The sequence below is a fragment of the Pygocentrus nattereri genome, chromosome 12 (assembly GCF_015220715.1).
Source record: "Pygocentrus nattereri isolate fPygNat1 chromosome 12, fPygNat1.pri, whole genome shotgun sequence".
NCBI classification, from domain to species: domain Eukaryota; kingdom Metazoa; phylum Chordata; class Actinopteri; order Characiformes; family Serrasalmidae; genus Pygocentrus; species Pygocentrus nattereri.
Window position 1 is genome coordinate 34,535,302 of NC_051222.1, and position 23,371 is coordinate 34,558,672.

At 43.4% G+C, this 23,371-nt stretch overlaps 1 protein-coding gene across 1 annotated transcript in view; it reads left to right on the forward strand.

The window, feature by feature from the left end:
* Positions 1-23,371, forward strand: part of b3gntl1 (UDP-GlcNAc:betaGal beta-1,3-N-acetylglucosaminyltransferase-like 1) — a 52,617-nt gene that overhangs the window by 25,804 nt on the left and 3,442 nt on the right. The window contains exons 7-12 of the mRNA XM_037543771.1: positions 2,218-2,313; positions 9,721-9,816; positions 10,427-10,551; positions 18,614-18,749; positions 19,849-19,917; positions 22,750-22,824. Coding sequence (XP_037399668.1) covers positions 2,218-2,313; positions 9,721-9,816; positions 10,427-10,551; positions 18,614-18,749; positions 19,849-19,917; positions 22,750-22,824 — 597 coding nt within the window. The remainder of the gene's footprint in view (positions 1-2,217; positions 2,314-9,720; positions 9,817-10,426; positions 10,552-18,613; positions 18,750-19,848; positions 19,918-22,749; positions 22,825-23,371) is intronic.

Sequence of the window (23,371 nt, forward strand, 5' to 3'; positions counted from 1 at the left end):
ACTCATCATATTTTTGATCAGACGAATGTAGAAATTCAAAGAATTCAGAAGGGCTCACAGAGCTTGTAGCACCACTGGCTTCAGAAAGGCTTTAGATTGAAAGCTGTGTGGTTTGGTGTTGATCTTGAATCAGTTCTCACTATTATTATAATAAAGTGCTAAGGCTGGTCTCAGATCAGTGTGGATCAGTGGTGTTTACTAATGGAGAGATGAAAGAAGAGGAAAGAGGTTGAAGGGTAGCGGTTTGTTGGTTTGACCTTTGACCTCTAGGTCAGCAGTCACGGCTGGACTGTCTGGCGTCAGGCTGGAAAGAAGATAAGTAGATGTTTGCTGCAGTGGGATGTAGTGGTCAGAGCACGTTATGAGTAACTGCCTGGCACACACAGAGGTCAGCTGGCTGGCAAGAGCTGTTACCACAGAAACGTCTGCTGTTGCCGAGGAAGACAGAGAGGAAATGAGAAGGACTGTTTGTCTGCTTGGAAGTATAAAGGACAGCTTGAGCTCGTTTTTAGGAGCCGTTTCCTGGAACAGCTGGACTGGAGCAAAAACAGAAACTCCAAGTTGTGGCTCAGTAGATAAAGTTTCATTTGTTGTTCCTTTTGTTTGTCTGTATGTCCAGTTTTTAGATGTGAAGCACTTCAAGGCTTGGAAATCGTTCGTTCACTCACGTTTAGCAGGCTGAAGTTTCCCCACAAGGGGGTGCTGTTGGCACCAGTGACTTTTGGTGTTTTAAAGAAGTGGTGCTTTGTATTAATGACACTGTGGGCCAGATGTATGTGTGCAATGCTGAATATGCCTTGATGTGACCACAATATGAGCCCACAAGGGTCATTCACAATAATAATAATGTAGCATCAGCGTGAAGCGAGATACAGGGGAGGCCATGATTCCACCACGAGAAGTGCTCTTCGTGTTGCACACTAGGCAGAGAGGTTCATACAAAGCAGTGGACTCGTAAAGGAGGTCACCACTAACCACACACTTCACCCTCACGGTGACCACCAACCCACGAAAACTGAACTAAACGGTCAAGGCGGCCTGAGGAAGGTGGAAAGGGAGGCGGAGGTAAAGGGCAAACCAAAGAGACGCCAAAGAGACGACGTGCTCAAACAAAAGATACTTAGAAAGGCGAAATCAACACAAAGACGCCGCCAACGTGACTGCGGCGGTTGGCGGGCTTTGCACGATGTGTTTGCTCGTAGAGTAAACGCCTTTCGAGGCTTAGATGTCTTTTGTTGTATTTTTCAGTTTCGGCACAATTCCTTCTCTCAACCCTATTTTTCCAGTTTTTGGTCTTGGGGGAGTTTTGTTTCTTTTCTTTTTTCTGATCCCTCTCTGTTCCTTTCTTTCCTTTCCTTTTCTTTTCTCTCTGTTCTTGGACTAAGTGCCGTACCAGTCACCCCTCTATAAACCTTATATACGGGGGCTTCCAGGTACGTCAGGTTAGTCTTGATTGACACCTTACTGCCGACGCCCTCTGCTTTCCGGAGGGTGCACATCTCCCATGATCCTATCAGCATGACCATGCCTCATGAGCTTCTAGAGGTCAACACCAGCCAGTAGCGGGTCACTGCAATGATAATAAACTGTGCATAGGATTGTACACCAGTCCTACACACCATACCGGCGGAGTGCATCAGAACCTCCACTCTCAGCAATATAGGTACTACACTGTCACTGGGGCAGTGCCCCTCTTGTCTCTGGGGTGGTACTCTCAAGGGTACATCTCAGTACCTTTAGTCAGGGAACATAACTGAACCATAATTATTTTCTCGCCTCCAGGCTTTTATTCTACTCTTCTGTTTTAAAGCATTCGGTTATGATAAGGTACAAATACGAACTTTTCACCTCGAAACACTTATGTAAGGTCCATGATTAGACCTTAAAACCACTGCTGTACCTTTGAAGGAACATTAAAATTGTTTGTGCCTTGATGAGTGAGAAATGTAAGATGGCGCATCTGTGGTCAAATGACGTGTTGATTTTAATATTGAAAATAAGCACATCCTCTACAGAGACACACTTCTGCGTAATTTAATTCATAAGGACTGTTTATTTGCTGAAATTAACATATTGTGAAACTAAAATATACAAAATTTATGGCATATTTAATGTTATGTTTCTTTTTTTTCCTTTAGATGTTAAATGCAGCAAATAACTTGTTCTGTGTGTGTGTGTGTGTGTGTGTGTGTGTGTGTGTGTGTGTGTGTGTGTCAGATTGTTGGTTGTCAGGTGTGTCGTGTTCCAGAAGGTTCCACAGAGCGATACACACGGTGGATCAACTCCCTCAGTCCAGAACAGCTCTATACCCAGGTAAGGCACACAGTCACTCAGGCATAGGTTTGCACCGAGGTTGGGTGGTACCTGAACACCCCCCGTTAGGCTGCGTTCATATTACCTGGTTGAAGTGGCACAAATCTGATTTTTTGCCTTGATGGTCCTAGATTGGATATGTATCTGATCTGTGGACATGCGACCTTAATGTGCTTTTTCCCCACTGCACTGCACCATCATTCACTGTTACTCTGGCAGCAGCGCCAAACAGACGTTAAAGCCTGTAAACGGTGGAAAAGCAGCTCATCTCGCCTTCTTCTCCTCCGTCTGGCTCTAATAACGAAGCTGAGAGCTGATCAGAGTTAATGATCTTCTCAGCGAAGCTCGTTCGGCTCGTTACTTTGTGCCGATGATGCAGTGATTCAGTCACGTGACGTTACTGAGTAGGAGGAGCTCATGAGGGTCATTTCAGGCCGGTTCATCACATTAATGACAGATTTGACTTGCTTACCTAAAGGAGGCTGAACCATCGTATCAGCAAAAAAATCAGATTTGAGCAACGAGGCTTGTACTGTGTATGTAGCCTTTCACATGTGCTCCAAGATCAGATACAGATCTCCAGAAAGAACGAGCTTGAGAACGTTCAGAACAGAATTCATGGGTTTTTTTGCAGCACAAGCTCCATCATTAAGGATTATCGTGGCGGCAGCGCTGACCCTGAACTTAGTGCCAGAAAAAGGGGTGAAAGCATCTGACCCTTTTCACCTTGGCCTCACTCTAATGATGAATGGGAGCTGATCAGAACCGATTATCTCCCAGACGAAGGCCTGTTCTGCTGGTTTGTTTGTTGCTCATCGCTCATGATTCATTCACTTGACGTTGTTGTTTATGATGTGCACATGCTCGTCATTTCAGGACTCAGGTTCAGTCACAGTGACAGGTTTGAGTCACTTACCTACACGATTGTGAACCATTGAGCGAAAAAAACTTTAGCAATGAAGTTTGTAATGTGAACTTGGCCTTAGTCCAGTTGTTGTCCCCAGTTCTTTTGGAGTTTCAAGATTTAGGTTTGAGTGGAAATCCAAAAAAATAGGACTGTAGACATACAGCAGTTTCAATGGTTACGTTACATCTGCGTCCAATTCTTACACTACACCCATTTCAGTAGTTGCACTATATCTGTTTCCATGGTTACACTACACCTATTTCAGTTGTTACATTACATCTGTTTCCACAGTTACACTACACCCATCTCAGTGGTTACACCACATCTGTTTCCATGGTTGTGCTAAACCCATTGCCATAGTTACACTACATTTATTTCCATGGTTACACTACACCCATTTCAATGGTTATGCTACACCTATTACCTTCCTTATGTTACATCATTACCTTTGTTACGCTACACCTATTTAGACTGTTATTTGACAATGACTTGCATGGTAAACTCCATCTTTACACCCTCCTGTCCCTTCCGCCACTAAAAAACACCCAGTCAAGAGCACTTTCTTACACAGGACACACACACAGTCCCTCAGTGATGTGTGTGTGTGTGTGTGTGTGTGTGTGTGTGTGTGTGTGTGTGTGTGTGTGTGTGTGTGTGTGTGTGTGTGTGTGATTTATGTTATTTTCTTTAGAGGAAGTTTCTTTGATGGTCCTCCACCCTGCTGTGGTTCAGTGTGTGTGTTTGTGTCAGGATGAGGGCGTAGGTGTGTGTGTGTGCGTGTGTGTGTGTGTGTGTGTGTGAGTGTGTGTGTGTGTGTGTGTGTGTGTGTGTGTGAGTGTGTGTGTGTGTGTCAGGAAGAGCAGATTGTGTGTGTTCGGAGAGGTCGCGTGGCATGGGGTCAGGGATCACTGGAAACAGGAAATGTACCTGGAGACTGCAGTTTCCACAGAGACGGGGGTGGGGGTGGGGGTGGGGGTGGGGGTGCGGGAGCAGGATTTGCAGTGTTAGTGTATCAGTCTGGCTGGTGGAAAATTCTGAACCTTTAACCTCATATCTCAGCTCTGTAGCTGTTTTTTTAGTTTAGATTTTTACACTATTTAAAAAGTTGGGCTGCTTTTTAGATTTAGTGTTTTACACTCAGAACTTCAGAGCTTTTTTTTTCTGGGGTTGCAAAGCACTCATATCATATCTGTCAGTCATATCCAATTCAGTCATGTCCGATTCAGTCATATCCGATTCAGTCATATCCGATTCAGCCATATCCGATTCAGTCATATCCGATTCAATCATATCCGATGCAGTCATGTCTGATTCAGTCATATCTGATTCAGTCATGTCTGCTTCAGTCATATATGATTCAGTCATATCCGATGCAGTCATGCCTGATTCAGTCATATATGATTCAGTCATGTCTGATTCAGTCATATCTGATTCAGTCATGCCTGATTCAGTCATATATGATTCAGTCATATCCGAATCAGTCATATATCATTCAGTCATGTCTGATTCAGTCATATATGATTCAGTCATATATGATTCAGTCATATCCGATTCAGTCATATCCGATTCAGTCATATCTGATTCAGTCATGTCTGATTCAGTCATATCTGATTGTCATATCCAATTCAGTCATGTCTGATTCAGTCATATCTGATTCAGTCATGTCTGCTTCAGTCATATATGATTCAGTCATATCCGATTCAGTCATATATCATTCAGTCATATCCGATTCAGTCATGTCTGATTCAGTCATATCTGATTCAGTCATGTCTGATTCAGTTATATATGATTCAGTCATATCCGATTCAGTCATATCTCATTTCAGCTGAAAGGTGTAAACGGCTCACTCAAAAATATGTTTGCATGACAAAAGGTCAGGCACAGTAAAAGCACCACAATATTCCAACATTTCATTTTTATATTCCAAACTGTGCATGCCTTTTTAAATATCTGATCACCAGAATATTTCAGTACTTTTGAAGAACGTATACACAATACACATGAAGCACAGACTATGTACTAGGGCAGTCGTGGGCTGGGGGTTAGGGAGACGGCCTTGTGACCGGAAGGTCACCGGTTCGATTCGTGACTGAGGTGCTTGAGCAAGACACCCAAACCCCAACTTCTGCCTGGGTGCTGCGGATAGGGCTGCCCACCTCTCTCACCTCACCAGGCAAGTGCGCTTGCTGTTCACTAGTGTGTATTCGGTGTTTCATGCACGGATGTGTTAAATGCGGAGGTGAATAAGGGTCACTTAATCTAATTAATCTAATTTTTAGATTAATCTAATCTTTTGGGGCAGTTGTGTGCTGGAGGTTAGGGAACCAGCCTTGTGACCGGAAGGTTGCTGGTTCAATCCCCTTAGCTGTCAGTACCTGACTGAAGTGCCCTTGAGCAAGGCACCTAACCCCCACAGTTGGCTCCTCTTCTGCTTAAAAACACAAATTTTATATGGATTGAAACTTTCCTTACATTCAACACTCACTCTGAATAAACGCAACGAATGCCTATTTTAAGTTAAGGCAACCAATGCCAAATCCAAGCAGTGTCTGCTCTGAACGAATCCAACCAAAGTCCACTTTGAACGGAGCCAAACAGTGTGCGGTGTGGATGACTCTAACCAGTACCCACTCAAAAATTCCAACCAATACATGCTCTGAATGAATCCAAGTCTCTGCACTGAACCAATGCCCATCAGTCTTACTGTGCTTCATCCAGGAGGTCACAAAAGATCCCAGATGAACATCTACAGATCTGCAGGCCTCACTTGTCTCAGTTAAGAAAGACACTGGGCAAAATGGCATCCATGGGAGAGTTGCAAGGTATAAACCAGTTCTGACCAAAAAGAACACAAAGGCTCATCTCGCCTTTGCCAAAAATGATCTAGATGACCCCCAAGACCCCCATTTCTGGACTGATGAATCAAGAGTGGAGCGTTTTTGGAAGACATGGGTCCTGTTATATCTGGCATAAAGCTAACACTGCATTCCACTATAAGAACATCAAACCACCAAACATGGTGGTGGTAGTATGGTGGTCTGAGGCTGCTTTGCTTCTGCAGGGCCTGGACAACTTCATAATTGATGGAACCATTAATCCTGCTCTCTATCAGAAAATCCTGAAGGAGAATGTCCAGCCATCAGTTTGTGACCTAAAGCTCAGGCATAGTTGGGTTGTCCAGCAGGACAATGATTTAAAACGCACAAGCAAGTCCACCTCTGAACGTTTCTCTAAAGAAACGCAATTAAGGTTTTAGAGAGGCCAAGTCAAAGTCCTAACTTGAGTCCTATTGAGATGCTGTGGCAAGACCTTAAATGGTCAGTTCTTGTAGCCAAATTAAAACAATGCTGCAAAGAAGCGTGGGCTGAAATTCTTCCGCAAGTTATCGCAAATGTTTTATTGCAGTTGTTACTGCCAAATTACGTGGGTTTTTCACATGGACAATAAATCCAAATGAATAAATCTTTGTATTCTGTAAATGGAATGGATCATTTAAATGCTGCATTTTGGGTTCACGTGTTGCCTTTCTTTTACAGTAAAATTAGTTGGATACTCGGAAGCACCTGTGACAAATTAGCAGAAATAAAAGGAATTGGGTGAGGGGCGTTTTTTTGTAAGCACTGTACATTGGAAATGTGTATCACCCTCAACTGTTTGCTTGACTGATTGATTGATTGATTGATGTGAAAGGCTTACTGTGTGACTAAATGGATGGATAGAACGAGAGAAATGCTCCAAAATGACTTGGAATAAAATCTTGCATCATCAAAATCCTCCTGTAAAGTAATCACTTCACCAGAAGACGGACTGCTGTATTTCTAATATCAAACTGATATCAATATTTGTTTGTTTTTCTTCCCCTTATCAAGACTTTTCTCATTGCTTTTTGCACGCTTTCCTCCCATCACCCCATCACATGCTCCCCCTCACTGATTAAAAACAGTGTCGGGTTTCGGCAGGGTGTGTTTGCACATTCCACACCAGGTCACCCACGCAGCAGAAACGGCTGCCAGAGGGCAACATCTTTAAACCATTACTGATTTACTCACTTCAAAGCTCTTCTATAGTGACAGCACTTAAAAAGGCTATATAATTCCTACAACCTTTAATTTGAGGCTACAATATAAAAACGACTGAGGAGCTATTGTTATAGAGGCGTGTATGGCAACTAAAACTCGGACTTGAGTCAAAGTATTGTCACTATTGAGGCACAATCAGAATGGACAGATGTTTGCCCCAAACTGGACATTATTCTCCCCCTGTGATTTTGGCAGGGTGTGCAGATTTAAGACTGTTTTAAGGTCATATCTAAATTTCAGCTTCATCATTTGTGGTGAAGTGTGAGGAAAGTAGTGATGCCCACTTAAGCTCTGACTGAGAAGTTGGGTGATCTGATGGTGTTTTAGATTAATTAGATTAAGTGACCCTTATTGGTCCCTCAATGGGAAATTTCACCTCCACATTTAATCTCTCCATGCAGTAAATCACCACATACACACTACTGAACACAAGGGCAGGAGCAGCCCTATCCAAGGCACCCGGGGAGCAGTTGGTGGTTGGATGTTTTGCTCGAGGGCACTTCAGTCACATACTGCCGGCTCTGGGGATCAAACCGGCGACCTTCTGGTCAAAGGGCTGGTTCTTTAACCTCCAGCCTACGACTGCCCCTATAACGCCAAGGGTGTGGAAGCGGCCACGCTGGAGAATTTCATTTACATTTACAGCATTTGGCAGACATTCTTATCCAGAGCCACTTACAGAAAATGCTTTGTCTACTCGGAGAAACAATCTTCGCTGTTTGAACAGCCAGTGGGAGTTTGTTCCACCACCTGGGTGCCAGGACAGAGAAAAGTCTTGATGCTTGTCTTCCACGCGTCTTGAAGGATTGCGGGTCAAGCTGAGCTGTACTTGAAGCTTGATGGGCTCGAGGTACGGTTCGAGTTTTGACCATTGCCATCAGGGAAGGGCTTGTCCGTTTTTTGGCTTTGTAGGCAAACATCAGGGTTTTAAATCTGATGCGGCTACAGGAATCCTGCCGGCTCTCGAGGTTGTCATCAGGGCCCTGGGGATGGGCACATGCCACACTGTTTTTTAAGTAGACCTCAGCATCGCACACAAACCACACCCAATCACAACCACTGCACCTGCACAAGTCAGCACGCATAGAGTAATCAAATCACCAACATTGCTGTGTTTGACTGTAATTGTTGACATGGTGATTTTTTTTTATTGCCTTTGTAAAATAGGCTGCAGAGAGACTATATTGCCCTACTAATGTACATCACTGCCTGCTTTTAGCTTTAGTACATAGTGTGGCACATGTTTACCAAAGCTGCTGTAGCTCAGTTTGTCAGTGGCTGAATCTCAAATGGTGCCGTGTTTAATATAGTGTGCTAGGCAATGTTATGAAATCCTAGCTTCTACACCTAAACAGTGCATTTCTTATTTGTCCAGTATTGAACACACGTGGCTGAATCCCAAATGGCCGTTTGTAAATCATGTTAGTAAGTATTCTTGGTGCTCGGATGGGCAGCATGTTGTTTTGAATGAAACAGATTTGTTGGAAATCGTCCATATATTTGTCATATGAATCACACTGAGCATTTGCATATACATCTTGGGCTTTGTCCAGTCACGATGGGTTATCTCCGGGCTTGGCAACCCAAATATTAAAAAGAGCCATTTTGTCCTTTCAACAAAAATCAAAGCACCCTGGGAGCCACATTTTATGTCCATTTTACCATCTTGACTGTAAATATGTCTCAGTATGTGCTAATATGCTAGTGATGGCTAAACATATAATATTTGCTCTGCTTTAAGCTTTAGCACAACTATAGCCGCTTTTCTCGCATCTCCAGCAGGAAACTGAATGGTTTCTTATAAAATGTCTCTCAATGTTCAACTTTTTACGAGGCTGAAGTCGCTTCTCATTCGCCAACTTCTTGTTATAATTTTCCCATTCCACCTTAAATGGTGCCTAAGGTGCTAGAATGTAACTGCTGTACCATTTAAGGTAGAATGGGACACTTTAAATAAGAAGCTCGCAATGAGAAACACCAGCTTTGTGACTTTTTAGTGTTCTTCTTGCAGATTAAACATATCAGGAAACCAGCTGGAGTGATTATAAATGCCTTTTCATTGCTACTAACTAGGGAAGATTGTTGTCTGCGTTGCTATGTGACCAGTAGTCTATGTGCCAACCTTCAGGGTTAAAGGGTGAATTGGCAGTTCCAGTGTTTAAGACCGTTTGTTGTTAAGCTGTGTTAGAACAGTCAGAGTGTGTTCTCCAAGCGTGTTGAGCTGTTCAGTGATGTATTATCAGCAGTTCTAAACGATGCAGTGGATCTTCATGTGTGTCAGAGGAAGCTTTCTGTCTTATTAAACTGTGTATAATCAGTGAGCTGTGCTCTGTTAGATACGTGATGACTCTGCATGTGTGGGGGTCGTATTGTAATACATGTGTATGTGTGTTTATGGTCATGCTTTTCTTTTTGTTGCAGGTGTACACCTCACACGGCCCGACGGTCGTCATGCCAACCTGGTTCTGCTCTCGGGACTGGTTCCTGAAAGTTGGCCCATTTGATGAAGGAGGGAAGGTCAGTCAATCATGCTATCTTTAATCTAAATAGCACCTTCTCTCTCTCTCTCTCTCTCTCTCTCTCTCTCTCTCTCTCTCTCTCCCTCTGTCTCTGTCCCCCTGACTCTGTTTTTCTCTCTCTCCTCTTCTGTTAATCGTTCTGTAATCTGGTTTTTAGTTTATTTGAAGTTTTAATGGCTTTGTTGGCATGAATCATAATGAACTGTTGCCAACACAATGAATGGAATGTCCAAACCTAATAGTGATGACTGTCATGAAGAGGAAAAAAGAATAAATGAAACAAATGAAAACAAATAAAAGCCCACAGACTGTCTTATTATGGGAATAATAATAATAACTCATTTATGTTTGTATTGATCTCTCTCTCTCCCTCTCTCTCTCTCCCTCTCTCTCTCTCTCTCTCTCTCTCTCTCTCTGTCTCTCTCTCTCTCTCTCTGTCTCTCTCTCTCTCTCTCTCTCTCTCTCTCTCTGTCTCTCTCTCTCTCTCTCTCTCTCTCTCTCTCTCTCTCTCTCTCTCTGTCTCTCTCTCTCTGTCCTCTCTCTCTCTCTGTCTCTCTCTCTCTCTCTCTCTCTGTCTCTCTCTCTCTCTCTCTCTCTCTCTCTCTCAGGGGGTTCCAGAAGATCTTCTTTTTTTCTATCAGTCTCTCCGTCTGGGTGGCTCTGTGATCAGAGTGGACGAGTGTTTGATGGTCTATCGTTACCACCAGAACGCCGCAACACACTCCGTACTGGAGTAAGCACAACGCACGCGCACACACACACACACACACACACACACACATGCACACGCACATACACAAACACACACGCACATACACACATACACACACACACACACACACACACACACATGCACACGCACATACACAAACACACACGCACATACACACACACACACACACACACACACACATGCACGCGCACACACACACACACATGCACACGCACATACACACACACACACACACACACACACACACACACACACACACACACATGCACACGCAGACACACACACATACACCCTCTGTCTGTCTGTCTATCGTTGCTGTGCTGACAAAATTCCAGTTATCTGGTACCGTCTTCACGTTGACTCACACTGAACGCTGTGAATGATTTTTGTGCATCAGCTGAAAAGCCGATTTAGTGACTGCCTGTGTCTCCGCATGATAAATCAACACAGCTGGATTGGCCTTTACATTTTAGTCCAGCTAATGTTCATATCCACTGAGTCATTTGATAACATCATTCTGTCCTCTTCTCCGCCTGCATCTGTATCTCTCTCCCTCAGTTTTCCCTCCTCTCCCCATTCCCTGCGTCTCTCTGTCCCTGTTGGGAAACTGGTGGGATGATGAAGGTTTTCATGCTCATTATTGATTTTCCACAGTTAATCTGAGTTTGCCAGCTAGAAACTCAACACTCAACCGCCCCCCACCGAGTGTGTGAGTGTGTGTGTGTGGGGGGGGGGGGGGTGAGTCAAAGAATGACAGAACAAGAACGAAAACATGTTTGGTCACCCGCACTGACTCACTGATAATGGGCACAAACCAACGCAGTTCGTTTTATTGTTGTGTGTGTGTGTGTGCGCGTCAGTGGGTTTGCGTGTGTGTGTTTGTGTGTGTGTGTGTGTGTGTGTCAGAGGGTGTGTGTGTGAGTGTGTGTGTGTGTGTGCGTGTGTGTGTGTCAGAGGGTGTGTGTGTGTGTGTGTGTTTAGGTGTGTGTGTGTGTGTGTGTGTGTGTGTGTCAGAGGGTGTGTGTGTGAGTGTGTGTGTGCATGTCAGAGGGTTTGCGTGTGTGTGTGTGTGTCAGAGGGTGTGTGTGTGAGTGTGTGTGTGCATGTCAGAGGGTTTGCGTGTGTGTGTGTGTGTGTGTGTGTCAGAGGGTGGGTGTGTGTGTTTGTGTTTGTGTGTGTCAGAGGGTTTGCATGTGTGTGTGTGTGTGTCAGAGGGTGGGTGTGTGTGTTTGTGTGTGTGTGTGTGTCAGAGGGTGTGTGTGTGAGTGAGAGCATTACACATCTGTTTCTCTGGAGCCGATTACTGAAAAATCACACACTCCCTTTTTCATCATCTTTTCAAGTAACATCAGATAAGTTCAGCATGAAAACACACACAGTGGAAAACACTTGCTGAGTTTTATTAACTCAGTAAAAGAGACGGAAGCAATGAAAGAACCTGTAAACACATGTAGAGGTGTCACGGTCATTTTACAGTCTAATCATTTGAGTGTAATTACATAATGAAATGAATTATATTCTACTGGATACTAATATTCGGTGGTTCCTGAATCACTTGCATCTACATTCAACTTACATCATGCAGTTCTTCAAGTATAATCCGATATTTGCTCGGTTACTTTGACTTACTGAATTCATACATTAACATCCCGCAAATACATAAAGCTGCTATAAATCTGATTGTATCACTGCACCACATCATGAAAAACCCTTGTGCTTTTAGTGGAATAATCTTTGACTGTAATGCTGCAATGCTGCTCCGAGTGCATAAACGGAGGGGCTGACAACTTATGTTCTTAACTAGAACTGGGCTGGTCAGCTAGCCAGCAGGCTAAAAGAGCCAGCAGCCTAAAAAGCTCCATCATTAACATCACAAGCTTGAATCCCAAACGCCTCTGTACTCCCTAAATAGTGTTCTAGATATGAAATTTAGTCATTCTAGCCTCTACAGCCAAACAGTGCTTCATTTATCCAGTGTGGATGTGTCTGAGACCCAAATGACTGTTTCATAGCTGTATTTCGGGCCTTTGGGCTGAAGGATCCAGTATTATATTCTAAGTAGTGCACTATGTAGGGAGCAGATTTGAGGTTTGAGATGTGAGATTCAGCCCCAGCGTGAGGAGAGGGGCACCGCTGGATGGGTGCTGAAAAAGACTGGTAATTTAGTGAAGAAGTGCTCATAAAGCTAAAGTGTTCACTTTAAACAGTGCTGCAATAGCATATGTTCATTTTTATATGACCACAATATAAAAATGTCGCAGCGACAGGCGACTGAACGCTCCCCTCATTGGGTCAGGAACCTTTTTTGGTCCAAACTGATTGCCTGGTGGATGAAGCTGTCCCCCAGTCTGCTGGTCCTGTCCCGGAGACTCTGCAGTCTCCTCCCTGACAGCAGCAGGCTGAAGAAGCTGTGTAGTGGGTGAGTGTGATCGCCTGCCATGCAGAGGGCTTTCCGGGTGGGATGGGAGCTGTATATCTCTTGGACAGAGGGGAGGAGGTACCAACGATCTTCTCAGCAGCTCTCACGATGCGCTGGAGTGTCTTGTGGCAGGACACGGTGCTGCACCATACCACATGGTGATGCAGCTGGTCAGGATGCTCTTGAGGGTTCCTCTGTAGAAGGTGCACACGTTGGGGGCTGGGGCTCTGGCTCTTCTCAGTTTGCGGAGGAAGTAGATGCGCTGATGAGCCCTTCTGGCCATTGAAGCTGTGTTGTTGGCCCAGGAGATGTCCACTGTATGCAGAGGAACTTGGTGCTGTTCACCCTCTCCACAGCAGCACTGTTGATGGTCAGAGGACCATGCTGGGTGCACGTTCTCCTTAAGTCCACAACGACCTCCTTTACCTTCTCAATGTTCAGATGTCGAACTGCTTTGGTGACTTTAACCAGTGGTCTGTACGGTGGCATTAGCATAACAGTGATGTGGTCAGAGGCACCAAGGTAGGAGAGGGGAATGGCCTTGTAAGCTTCTCTCTGAGTGGTGTAAACATGGTCCAGTGTGTTCCCCCCCCCGTGTTGGAAAGTCTATGTGTTGATATAATTAATAATAATTCTTTATTTTTATATAGCGCTTTTTCAAGGACCCAAGGACGCTTACAATTCAAAGTACATAGATAACACACTTAACACAGACAACAAGTACAATAATACAAACAAAAAGACAAGGCAGTATATGGGAGATCACATGAAGGAGCATAGCAGAAGGCATTGAAGGCATGAGGGAGGTTATGGGCAAGTGTGAAAAGATAAGATTTCAGGTTAGACTTGATGTGTCGATACAGCACATTCAGTGCCTCACTCCTATTGTTGCTTTTGGAGCTCGGAGGGGTTATTAGGGATCATTATAACGGCAGTAAATTCCCTCGGATGTAGAATGGTCTGCACTTAATAGCCATAAACTTCACTTGTGGTGAGCAGTGTTTGCAGACCACAGCAGTGCCACGACACCAGGCATCATTGATGTAAACACATAGTCCCCCCGCAGCGGGTCTTGCCTCATTCAACAAGAGCTCGGTCCACTCGATAGCATGTTAGCCGGTTGAGCTGAATGGCATGGTCCGGGGTGTTGCTGCTGAGCCATGTTTCTGTGAACATTAACACACAACAGTCTCTCACAGACTTCTGGGTTGTGCGTAGCAGGGGTATGTAGTCCAGTTTGTTGTCCAGTGAGCGTATGTAGGCCAATACCATGGTGGGGATGGGCGATTTGTGTGGGCTAGCCACTAGCCTAGCTCGGCTTACCTCCGTGTCACGGTTGGCCCCTCCCAGTCCTGTCCATGTGCTTGTGTTTTGGTTTTGTAACTCCGACCCTGATTGTTTTCACCTGTCCCTCATTGTTCTGTGTATTTAAGCCCTGTGTTTGCCCCTTGTGTTTGCCAGTCTTTGTATCCTTGTATCGTTGTACCTGGTCTTTGTTTGTGTTGGTTCTGGTTGTTGTCATCATGTCTTACCCTCATTCTGTCCGTGTCGGCTCATTGACCCTGGACTGTTTTGACCACGACCCTGGATTTGCCCATAATAAATCTCGCTTATCTCAGCGTGTGCGTCCGCCTCCTCGCTCCCCCTTACACTCCGAGCTTGCCCCTCTTCTGCTTGTGGACCTCCACCCTGGGCGATATGCAGGAGTGGGTTGCGGTGTTGGTGCCGGACTTAAAATTAATTTGCTTTAAATGACATTTTGTTTGTTTTGATGACAAAAAAATGACAAAAACAGGCAGAAATCTAAAGGATTTATGATGTAAACATTTTTCTTTTTGCAAAACAAAGTTCTATACACGACAATGAATTTTCAACAAATTATATTCATAATAAAATATCTTACACAGATAATTATAATCTGGGCTGAAAGTTTAGAGTCTGCCCTTTCCGCAGTTTCTTGACGCGTTAAATGTATAGACACGTTAAATCATTTTTACTTCTCTCTCTCTCTTTCTCTCTCTGTCTCTCTCTCTCTCTCTCTGACTTCCTAACTGAGGTTCAGGGGATGTGTGTCTCTCATTCCTTTCGGAATGTCTGGAATCTTCCTGTTTTCTGGACCTCGGAATGAGCGGCATCTCCACTGCAGCCTGTCAAATGTGCATCATCTGGATGACTTCAGTTAGACATGCTCTCCCGTTACAAATGTGTGTGCTTGTTCTGAGGTTTAAAGTGATAGTTTGAGACAAAAATGTAATTTACACCAATCTTCTTAAATGTAGTCCATCAAAGGTGTCACTTAAAGACATGTTGAGTGAGTGAAGTTTGCCTCTTTACCTTTAGCACAGGAGCTAAAGTGGCTAAGAATTAATGGAAGCATATATTGCACCAATTAGCGTGATGCTAACGCCATGCCTCGATCGTCGCACACTCACCTCAAACCATGTTGACTTGTTCAAAGTTGAATTTTTTTGTTTCACATTTTTTTTACATAATGCAGTGGTGAAGTCATTCAAAGTGGTTTGGTGTGAAATGGTTGATTAAAGAGGCCTGGATGTCTTTGCAGTGGTGGAGATGGGAACCAGTGGTCGCCATGACTACAACACAAATATAGACATTTTATTTACTGTCCAGAACCACCAGAGAACCTACACGTGTCTTCTGAGCTTTTATATGGAATGTTGATGATGGTAACATCTGAAAAATGTGCTTTCTTTGGGGACTAGTTTGCCTCACAACACCCTGCACACACCCCTCCACCTTAAATAGATGTAAAACATATGTTTTAGGCCAAAAGCTAATCTCAAAAATACCATAAAAGAATGTCTCTGGCATCAAGCTGCACATTCATAAGCATTTCATGTTATAACTTTCTGTGAGGGAGCTTTTAGAGGCGTTAAACTTATCAGACATCTGGTTCCCATCACCACCACTGTGAGCAGTTCTGAATCTAGAATGCTGGATTTCACAACAGACTAGAGTAAATGGCTTTGTTTTCACATGAATCGCTGAATTATACAGAAATTTGGTGGAATTGTTCTTCAAATAATCTCAAATTCTTCTATGCAGGTTGTGATATTGTATGACACACTGTTATCTATAAACATTGACATTAACTTTGCTAAAAACAGCCGCCAGAGCCTGAACGTTGTCTGTACTTTTGTGTGTATTTAACATATTCACTGTGTAGAAAGACAGAGGAAGTTCTTTAAATACACAGAGACAGGCCTTCCTTTTCCATCCAGCTCTCTTTCTCTTTCCTCTTCTCATCCTTCCTTCCTGCCTTTGCACTGCTCTTCAGTAGTGCAGAAGACTGAAGTGTTGGGTTTCCGCTGCAGTGGTTTTAGCCAGTGTTTCAGTTGTTCTCTGTCCACAGAATGGACTTTCTGCGAAAACGTGTCTATATAATGATAATGGACTGCTTGCTTTGGTTGGCAAAAGCTCTGTGCAGGGTCAAGAAAGCCTGGAATTGTGACAGGGATGCAAATAATTGGCTGAACCACACGCAAATGTGTACATTTTTGTATAATTTTCAATGTACATCCACATTTTTGCACTTATACTTGTATTTTGTTGTAATGCACCACGTTATTATGGTGCTAGGCAACTACTGTGAATGAACGGCATTGTGTGGTAGAAAAATAATTGAAGAACTTGGTGTCCCGATTCATATCGCCCCCTACGCTTCCTGTAGTGTATTACAGTCTGTCAGAGTGACTGTGTGGATCATATGAACATTATAGAGCTTTTTAAATGAAACAGTAGAAGCCGTATCGCCCCCTACATTTCTTGTAGCATATTACAGTCTGTCAAAATGACCTTGTGGATCATATGAACATTATAGAGCTTTTTAAATGAAACAGTAGAAGCCGTATCGCCCCCTACGCTTCCTGTAGTGTATTACAGTCTGTCAGAGTGACTGTGTGGATCATATGAACATTATAGAGCTTTTTAAATGAAACAGTAGAAGCCGTATCGCCCCCTACGCTTCCTGTAGTGTATTACAGTCTGTCAGAGCGACTGTGTGGATCATATGAACATTATAGAGCTTTTTAAATGAAACAGTAGAAGCCGTATCGCCCCCTACGCTTCCTGTAGTGTATTACAGTCTGTCAGAGTGACTGTGTGGATCATATGAACATTATAGGGCTTTTTAAATGAAACAGTAGAAGCCGTATCGCCCCCTACGCTTCCTGTAGTGTATTACAGTCTGTCAGAGCGACTGTGTGGATCATATGAACATTATAGAGCTTTTTAAATGAAACAGTAGAAGCCGTATCGCCCCCTACGCTTCCTGTAGTGTATTACAGTCTGTCAGAGCGACTGTGTGGATCATATGAACATTATAGAGCTTTTTAAATGAAACAGTAGAAGCCGTATCGCCCCCTACGCTTCCTGTAGAGTATTACAGTCTGTCAGAGTGACTGTGTGGATCATATGAACATTATAGAGCTTTTTAAATGAAACAGTAGAAGCCGTATCGCCCCCTACGCTTCCTGTAGTGTATTACAGTCTGTCAGAGCGACTGTGTGGATCATATGAACATTATAGAGCTTTTTAAATGAAACAGTAGAAGCCGTATCGCCCCCTACGCTTCCTGTAGAGTATTACAGTCTGTCAGAGTGACTGTGTGGATCATATGAACATTATAGAGCTTTTTAAATGAAACAGTAGAAGCCGTATCGCCCCCTACGCTTCCTGTAGTGTATTACAGTCTGTCAGAGCGACTGTGTGGATCATATGAACATTATAGAGCTTTTTAAATGAAACAGTAGAAGCCGTATCGCCCCCTACGCTTCCTGTAGTGTATTACAGTCTGTCAGAGTGACTGTGTGGATCATATGAACATTATAGAGCTTTTTAAATGAAACAGTAGAAGCCGTATCGCCCCCTACGCTTCCTGTAGTGTATTACAGTCTGTCAGAGTGACTGTGTGGATCATATGAACATTATAGAGCTTTTTAAATGAAACAGTAGAAGTCGTATCGCCCCCTACGCTTCCTGTAGTGTATTACAGTCTGTCAGAGCGACTGTGTGGATCATAATGAACATTATAGAGCTTTTTAAATGAAACAGTAGAAGCCGTATCGCCCCCTACGCTTCCTGTAGTGTATTACAGTCTGTCAGAGCGACTGTGTGGATCATATGAACATTATAGAGCTTTTTAAATGAAACAGTAGAAGCCGTATCGCCCCCTACGCTTCCTGTAGTGTATTACAGTCTGTCAGAGCGACTGTGTGGATCATATGAACATTATAGAGCTTTTTAAATGAAACAGTAGAAGCCATATCGCCCCCTACGCTTCCTGTAGTGTATTACAGTCTGTCAGAGCGACTGTGTGGATCATATGAACATTATAGAGCTTTTTAAATGAAACAGTAGAAGCCGTATCGCCCCCTACGCTTCCTGTAGTGTATTACAGTCTGTCAGAGCGACTGTGTGGATCATATGATCATTATAGAGGCTTTTTAAATGAAACAGTAGAAGCCGTATCGCCCCCTACGCTTCCTGTAGTGTATTACAGTCTGTCAGAGTGACTGTGTGGATCATATGAACATTATAAAGTACTTTTGTTGTTTTTTTTTTGTTTTTTTTCCACAGTGTTTCTATGTATGTATGTTGGTCTAACTTGTGGTTTGCCTACAGGGAAACCATCTGGACTCTGCGAGTGGACTTCCTTCAGGAGCGAGTCCTCAACCAATGGGATTCCTTCACCATATGGAATGCTGGGAAACAAGGACGGAAACTGTACCGCAGCTTAAATCCAACCAATCAGAAGAAGGTACGAGGAGTGGTTTTATTATATTGGTCTAAATAGGTTTCCTGTAGGAGCAGATTCCTGCAGAGCTCTACTCTTATATGCTTCTGGTGCATGTATCTAGCTTAGATCGACCATAAGTGGTAGCCTAGTGGAACAATGACTACAAATCAGATGGAAGGTGCTAACATAACATTACAAATCCAATAGAGATGATGGTCTCTATTGAACAGGAGGGTCTGGGTTCGATTCCCCGGCCGGGTGACCGAGTCTGCATGTTCTCCCCGTGTCTGCGTGGGTTTCCTCCGGGTTCTCCGGGTTTCCTCCCACAGTCCAAAGACATGCAGTCAGGCCAATTGGACATGCTAAATTGCCCCTGGATTTGAGTAACTGTCCGTGTCTGTCTGTCTGCCCTGCGATGGACTGGCAACTTGTTCAGGGTGTATCCTGCCTTCTGCCCGATGACTGCTGGGATAGGCTCCACCACCCCCCACCACCCTGACGGAGAAGTGGCTTGGAAAATGGATAAAAACAAAGTTTGGCGGACGAGTTAAGGCCAGGGAAAACTTACAGATGTGGCCACTTCAGTGGTGCCGGTTCCAGTACAAATGATAATCATTCTTATTTACATTCTGTAGTCTGTAAGGTTCAATTCAGCTCCTTAATAAAATGGTGTATTAATTGGCCACAAGGTGGCGTTGGAATAGTTTACTACAGCGCCCAATGATGGTTAAATGTATTGGCCGTAAAAACTTGGCCTCAACTGTTGAGATTGTGATGATAATGATGTTGATATTAGTTGCCCATGTCAGTTGTTGCTGCTATGGTGATCGTGTGTTTCATTATTTACATACAGATTCAGGATTTTGTGTCACTTTTGCCTCTGAACTGTTTCACGCCGTTCAGGGCTGGAGATTCATGATGTTTTATTGCCGCACTGCAGCTGTTGGCGTTTTCCACTGTGCTGCTGGTCTGGATCTGCAGTTGGACTCTTGAAAGTGGCAGTGTTTATTTTCCCCGTTGCCATGGCAGCTATTAGTGTTCCTCTGTATCAGATGGATCCAGAACTGTGTCTGTGACAGTTTAACGCTGAGCTCATCTCATCTCTGTGTGGGCGTGACAGGTCAAAGCTTTCTGCGATGTGGATGAGAACAAGATCAAGAAGGGCTTCTACACGTATGAGGAGTCCAAGGTAAATATCACACACAAACGCACAGCGTCACACATACGGAACATCGCTGCTGCCACAAAAAGTCCTTGGATGCACATTTTTTGTCTTTTTTCAGTTTTTGATATAATTTGAAAATACCTGTTGGTCTTCATGACCAATGCACCAAAAGAAACGGCCCAAAATGACTTGGGAAAAACTTGGGTTTTTTTTTCTTCTCCTGGAAAGTGACCATCGTGGAGATACGAGGTTTTATTCTGACCCCGCAAGCCACTTATGAACCATGAACCATCATTTTAAAGGGGATAATAAGTAATAATATTGTGCTATTATCTCAGCTACGGCAGTTGTTTAACCTCGTGCAGACCTCCTCTCTTCACCAACACTCTCCTCGCTTCATTTACTCACTTTCACTTCTTTTTCTTGGCTGGTTGTGTAATAGTCACTTATCAGTGATTTCAGTTTGTTTATGCTGGCAGCGTTTTTCATGTTAGCACAAGATTATTCACATATCTGGCAACACGTACGTTGTTCTGAGAGGTTTTCTGACTGTGTTCAACAAATAATGAATCACATTTTAGAACTACGCTGAAAAATTAATGGTTGTCAGTTGAACCTTTTATATATATGTGTGTGTGTGTGTGTGTGTGTGTGTGTGTGTGTGTGTGTGTGTGTCACAGTAATATGCCTTATATGTATTAGAAATATGTAAGTACTTATATGATGTATGTCCAGTGTGAGCTGTATATTGCTGTTGCCAGAACAAAACCTTGTATCTCCAAAATGATCATTTTAAAGGAGAAGGAAAAAACATACTTTTAATGTAAGTCAATGGAACCAGACTTTTCTCCAAGTAACGTGGGACGTTTCTTTTGGTTCATCCATCATGAAATTCACACACAATGTAAAAGGCAACAGGTGTTTTCAAATGATGTGATAAAACTGGAGATATGAGGCGACGTATATAGTGGTAACTTTACAGGAGACGAAAAAAAAACATATTTTAATGTAAAACTTTTCTCCAAGTCATTTTGGGTCGTTTCTGTTGGTCCATTCATCATGAAATTTGCACACAATATATACGACCATGGGTACTATTATATATATATATATATATATATATATATATATATATATATATATATATATATATACAGTGCATCCGGAAAGTATTCACAGCGCTTCACTTTTTCCACATTTTGTTTTGTTACAGCCTTATTCCAAATTTAATTATATTAATCTTTTTCCTCAAAATTCTACACAAAATACCCCATTGTGACCATGTGAAAAAAGTTTTCTCGAGAGTTTTGAAAATGTATTAAAATTAAAAAACAAAGAAATCATATTTACATAAGTATTCACAGCCTTTGCCATGAAGCTCAAAATTGAGCTCAGGTGCATCCTGTTTCCACTGATCATCCTTGAGATGTTTCTACAGCTTAAATGGAGTCCACCTGTGGTTGATTGGACATGATTTGGAAAGGCACACACCTGTCTATATAAGGTCCCACAGTTGACTGCATGTCAGAGCGCAAACACCAAGCATGAAGTCAAAGGAATTGTCTGTAGACCTCCGAGACAAAATTGTCTCGAGGCACAAATCTGGGGAAGGATACAGAAAAATTACTGCTGCGTTGAAGGTCCCAATGAGCACAGTGGCCTCCATCATTCGTAAATGGAAGAAGTTCGGAACCACCAGGACTCTTCCTAGAGCTGGCCGGCCGTCTAAATTGAGCGATCGGGGGAGAAGGGCCTTGGTCAGGGAGGTGACCAAGAACCCAATGATCACTCTGTCAGAGCTCCAGCGTTCCTCCGTGGAGAGAGGAGAACCTTGCAGAAGGACAACCATCTCTGCAGCAATCCACCAATCAGGCCTGTATGGCAGAGTGGCCAGGCGAAAGCCACTCCTTAGTAAAAGGCACAAGGCAGCCCGTCTGGAATTTGCAAAAAGGCACCTGAAGGACTCTCAGACCATGAGAAACAAAATTCTCTGGTCTGATGAGACAAAGATTGAACTCTTTGGTGTGAATGCCAGGCGTCATGTTTGGAGGAAACCAGGCACTGCTCATCACGAGGCCAATACCATCCCTACAGTCAAGCATGGTGGTGGCAGCATCATGCTATGGGGATGTTTCTCAGCAGCAGGAACTGGCAGACTAGTCAGGATAGAGGGAAAGATGAATGCCGCAATGTACAGAGACATCCTGGATAAAAACCTGCTCCAGAGCGCTCTTGACCTCAGACTGGGGCGACGGTTCATTTTTCAGCAGGACAACGATCCGAAGCACACAGCCAAGATCTCAAAGCAGTGGCTTCAGGACCACTCTGTGAATGTCCTGGAGTGGCCCAGCCAGAGCCCAGACTTGAATCCGATTGAACATCTCTGGAGAGATCTGAAAATGGCTGTGCACAGACGTCTCCCATCCAACCTGATGGAGCTTCAGAGGTACTGCAAAGAAGAATGGGCAAAACTGCCTAAAGATAGGTGTGCCAAGCTTGTGGCATCATATTCAAAAAGACTTGAGGCTGTAGTTGCTGCCAAAGGTGGTTCTACAAAGTATTAAGCAAAGGCTGTGAATACTTATGTAAATATGATTTCTTTGTTTTTTAATTTTAATAAATTTTCAAAACTCTCGAGAAAACGTTTTTCACATGGTCACAATGGGGTATTTTGTGTAGAATTTAGAGGAAAAAGATTAATTTAATTCAATTTGGAATAAGGCTGTAACAAAACAAAATGTGGAAAAAGTGAAGCGCTGTGAATACTTTCCGGATGCACTGTATATATATATATATAATGCTTTATCTATTTGTAATGTATATGTTTATATTTTTAAACTGTTTTTTTTCTGACAGGAGAGACCAAAGCCTAAGATTCCTGTACTGCACTTCAGAGATGCGTCTCCTCCATTTATAGTGTGTGTTAAACTGGTGAGTACTGAACACACACTTACACACTAGACGTTTGCATGGGCATGAAAATGAAGCTTTAATGTGATGCTGGATAAACATCTAGCGTTCGTCACCAGTCTTCATCATCAGTGTATTTTGTGGGATTGCTGATTGTACCTGACAGAGAACAGCATCCACTCTCCTCTAATCAACCGTTAGATCAAATTTCCTCCCCCTGCTGCCGCTTCGGCACAGATAAATAACACGTGTACGTTTTTTTTGTGAAAATTGAAAGAAGTAGAGTTACTGAGTCAACCACGGTAAACGTGCACGGCTGTGCGTCACATGACATGATCGTTTAAATGTCTAGTTTTTAGGACCGTGCCGTACGTCTTTATGTGTACGTCACATACGTTTCAAACCCCAAATCAACATTATAGTGTTGGGCAGAAGTAAATCACTCACGTGCTCAGACGACACGCCCTTCTCCACGTTTTGACCGAGGTCTCTTTGCGCGCACCGCTTTCGGAAGGGGTCCGAAGCACAACCCCATTTTCACCAGAGAGGTCTCCACATCCCCAAAACG